General features: G+C 30.9%; 1 protein-coding gene across 1 annotated transcript in view; it reads left to right on the forward strand.

Annotated features, from left to right (window-relative positions):
- The window catches only part of Vps13a (vacuolar protein sorting 13 homolog A), a 236593-nt gene that overhangs the window by 39830 nt on the left and 193755 nt on the right, over positions 1 to 3008 (forward strand). The window contains 2 exon segments of the mRNA XM_048806784.1: positions 552 to 578; positions 1223 to 1361. Coding sequence (XP_048662741.1) covers positions 552 to 578; positions 1223 to 1361 — 166 coding nt within the window.

The following is a 3008-nucleotide window of genomic DNA, read 5'->3' on the forward strand; positions in this document are numbered from 1 at the left end:
TTTTGAGATCTGTGCTGTGCTACCCATTAGATACATTTGATTAAGTTAAAATTAAACAAAAATTCAGTTCCTTAGTGACATATTGGTCATATTTAAGAGTTTTGAAGTCAGAAGTGGCCAGTGGCTGTTGTGTTGAACAACATAAAAGTTCTATTAAACAGCCCTGCTCTAAATCATTAAGGATAGAGAAATACCAGTAACAATTTAAAGGTCTAAGAGAGATGAAAAATGTTAGAATTGATTTCTTTTGGCTACCTAACAAGTATGTGCCTTTCCTTAATATTGGCGGTTTCTTTTATTGATTGATTATACTCTGCACTGGGAACATATGTAGACATTCACTGGCTTTATATTTATTTATTTATTTTTTCTGGCTTTATATTTATAATAAGCCTATATAGCTAATTATTCACATTTGAATTTGGTTATTGAATTGTTTCAAGGGCAATATGGTACAGTGGGAAGAGCATAAGGTCAGGAGTTAAGTATATAGTTTTGTGACATTTGGTAATTCACTTAACCTGTTACCCAAAATTCATTACATTTCAAAGTTAATAATTTTTGACTGTTTATTTCACATGAGATATATAAAATAGAAGAAAAACTGTTTATATGTGTGTGTTTATGTTTAAATATGTACACACACAGATATCTATCTATACCTATTTATTTATTCATCAGTGAGTGAAAGAATAAGATCTTTGAGTGATTCCTGGAATGTTAAGTGAAAAGAATCCCTTGTCAGGAAAAGGGAGAATACAGTATAACATCTTTGGAGTCTCATAAATGGCAAAGTTGGGTCTTAAATTTCACCATCCTAATATTAAATCCTAGACTCTAATTGCTATAAAACTATCTAAATATCTGTCTTTGTACAATGGAAACGTTTTATAAGCTAAATTTATCTCTGGGTTGATCTGGCTCTCAGTGAGGAGTCTTATCAGATTTTAAGTATTTGTAGATGTATTATTTCTAGTACTGTCTTGGTTTTCCTCTTTTAATATAAGTAATGGGAAATATAACTTAACATGTAAAAATTTACCTTATGTCCTGTCCTTCTCATTATATATCTTACGAATAATGACTTTTCTAATAGCATTACAATATGTGTCTGCATGTGAGTTTCTTTTCCTATTAAATTTTTACATTATAGGTCTGAAAGATAAAAACTTTATACTTATATTTTGAAATATTTTGCATAGTCTAAACTTTTAAAATTAACCTCAAGGTGGCAAGTAAAATTCGTTCGGAATTACCAGATGTGAAACAAGGTGGGACCAACCTTGAAGAAATTATGCAAAGAGCTTATGATTCCTTTGATATTAACCTTACAAGCATACAACTACTTTATAGTAGAGTAGGTAAGTATAAAATGCATTATTGATTGATTTTGCTGAAAGTAATTTAATTAGGTTTTTAGATACTTTGTCTAAAGACATTCTTCATAATTTTTGAATTAGAAGTAATAGTATATATTGTCTAAAGGTGTTCAGGGCAGCCTCCAGCAACAAATGTCATTAGTGCCAAGGTTGAGAAATCCTGATCCATATCAGAATTTCTAACCTTGTACCAAAGATTGGCACATATTGCTAATGATATGTGTACATATTTTTTATGTACACATATTTACTTTTTAAATTTTAAATTTATTTTTCTTGCAGTATTGGGGATTGAGCCCAGAGTTTTGCAAATGGTAGTCTAGAACTCTACCACTGAGACTCACTCTTAACCCTGTTGATGATATTTGTGTTCACAGTTGGATAACCAGAAGAGGCAAAGAGGTTTTTCAAAGCTAGAGGCAACTAATCTAGAGTCTCTGATAGCCTAGACTATAGGTAGCCAAACAAAGCCTGAGGAGGTTCACTCTCCTGGGCATCTGTATCCCAATCATTGTGGTATACAGTCATGCATCAGTGGTCAAGTTCATTTTTTAGATGAAGACAACTAGAAGTTTATTTGACAACAAAGTCAAAAGTCTATAAATGCTTTTTCAGAGAATAAATTATGGCATTTGGTATGTTTGAATGGACATTTTGGTCACAGGTTTTTAAAGTCTGTGAGCCATACTTAATATTTAAGATACTAAAATGGTTAAAATTTTAAAAATCCATTATTACTGTGAAGATTATTGAAATTCTTTTTGATTAATTGTTCTCAAATAATTGAATCCCTTTTTTTTGAACACTTTTTTTTGATATGGTGTTAACTTTAAATTTTATTAATTGTCATAGAATCCCTTGAAAAATTCTGAAATATATGCTTCTAAATATCACATTTTTATCTATCTCAATACTGGTGGTAGAATTTTAAAAATTATAATAAAGCCCATTTTACTACTTATCTCCATGAGTGTAACATTTCCTTGGCTGGTTTTTCAAGATAAGAAGTTCATCTGACTTAAAGAGTAATTAGGTGCAAATGAGGTAGTTTGTGTGAAAATGCATTGAGATCACATTCATCTTATTTTTGTGTGTGTGTGTAGGGCTGGGAATTGAATGTTGAGTCTTAGGAATGCTAGACAAATTTTCCACCTTCAAACTACACCCCTAGCCCTAAATAAAATTTTAAAGTTATTTCTTTCTGATTATAAATGTCTACTTTAGAAAATCTGGATGATTCAGAAAACAAAAAGAACCATCCTTTGTCTTATTGCTTAGACATGAGCTCTGTTGGTACTTTTAGTGTTTTCTTTTTAAATATTTATTCTTAAGCTTTAGGTGGATACAATATATTTAGTTTACATTTATGTGGTGCTGAGGATTGAACCAGGTACCTTGTGCATGCTAGGCGAGCACTCTACCACTGAGCCAAAACTCTAGCCCCTCTTTTAGTGTTTTTTACAACATATGTGTCCACAGATGTATTGGATATGCTGTGTAATGTTAATGTGTGTAGGTATTTGTGATTTTTAAGGCAGCTTTATATAGTTTTTAAAATCCAAATAATTCTTTTACTTTACCAATAATTTTTGGTCACTGGAATTTATGATTTTTATTGGCTGTGTTGTG

This window comes from Marmota marmota, unplaced genomic scaffold (assembly GCF_001458135.2).
Source record: "Marmota marmota marmota unplaced genomic scaffold, marMar, whole genome shotgun sequence".
NCBI lineage: Eukaryota > Metazoa > Chordata > Mammalia > Rodentia > Sciuridae > Marmota > Marmota marmota.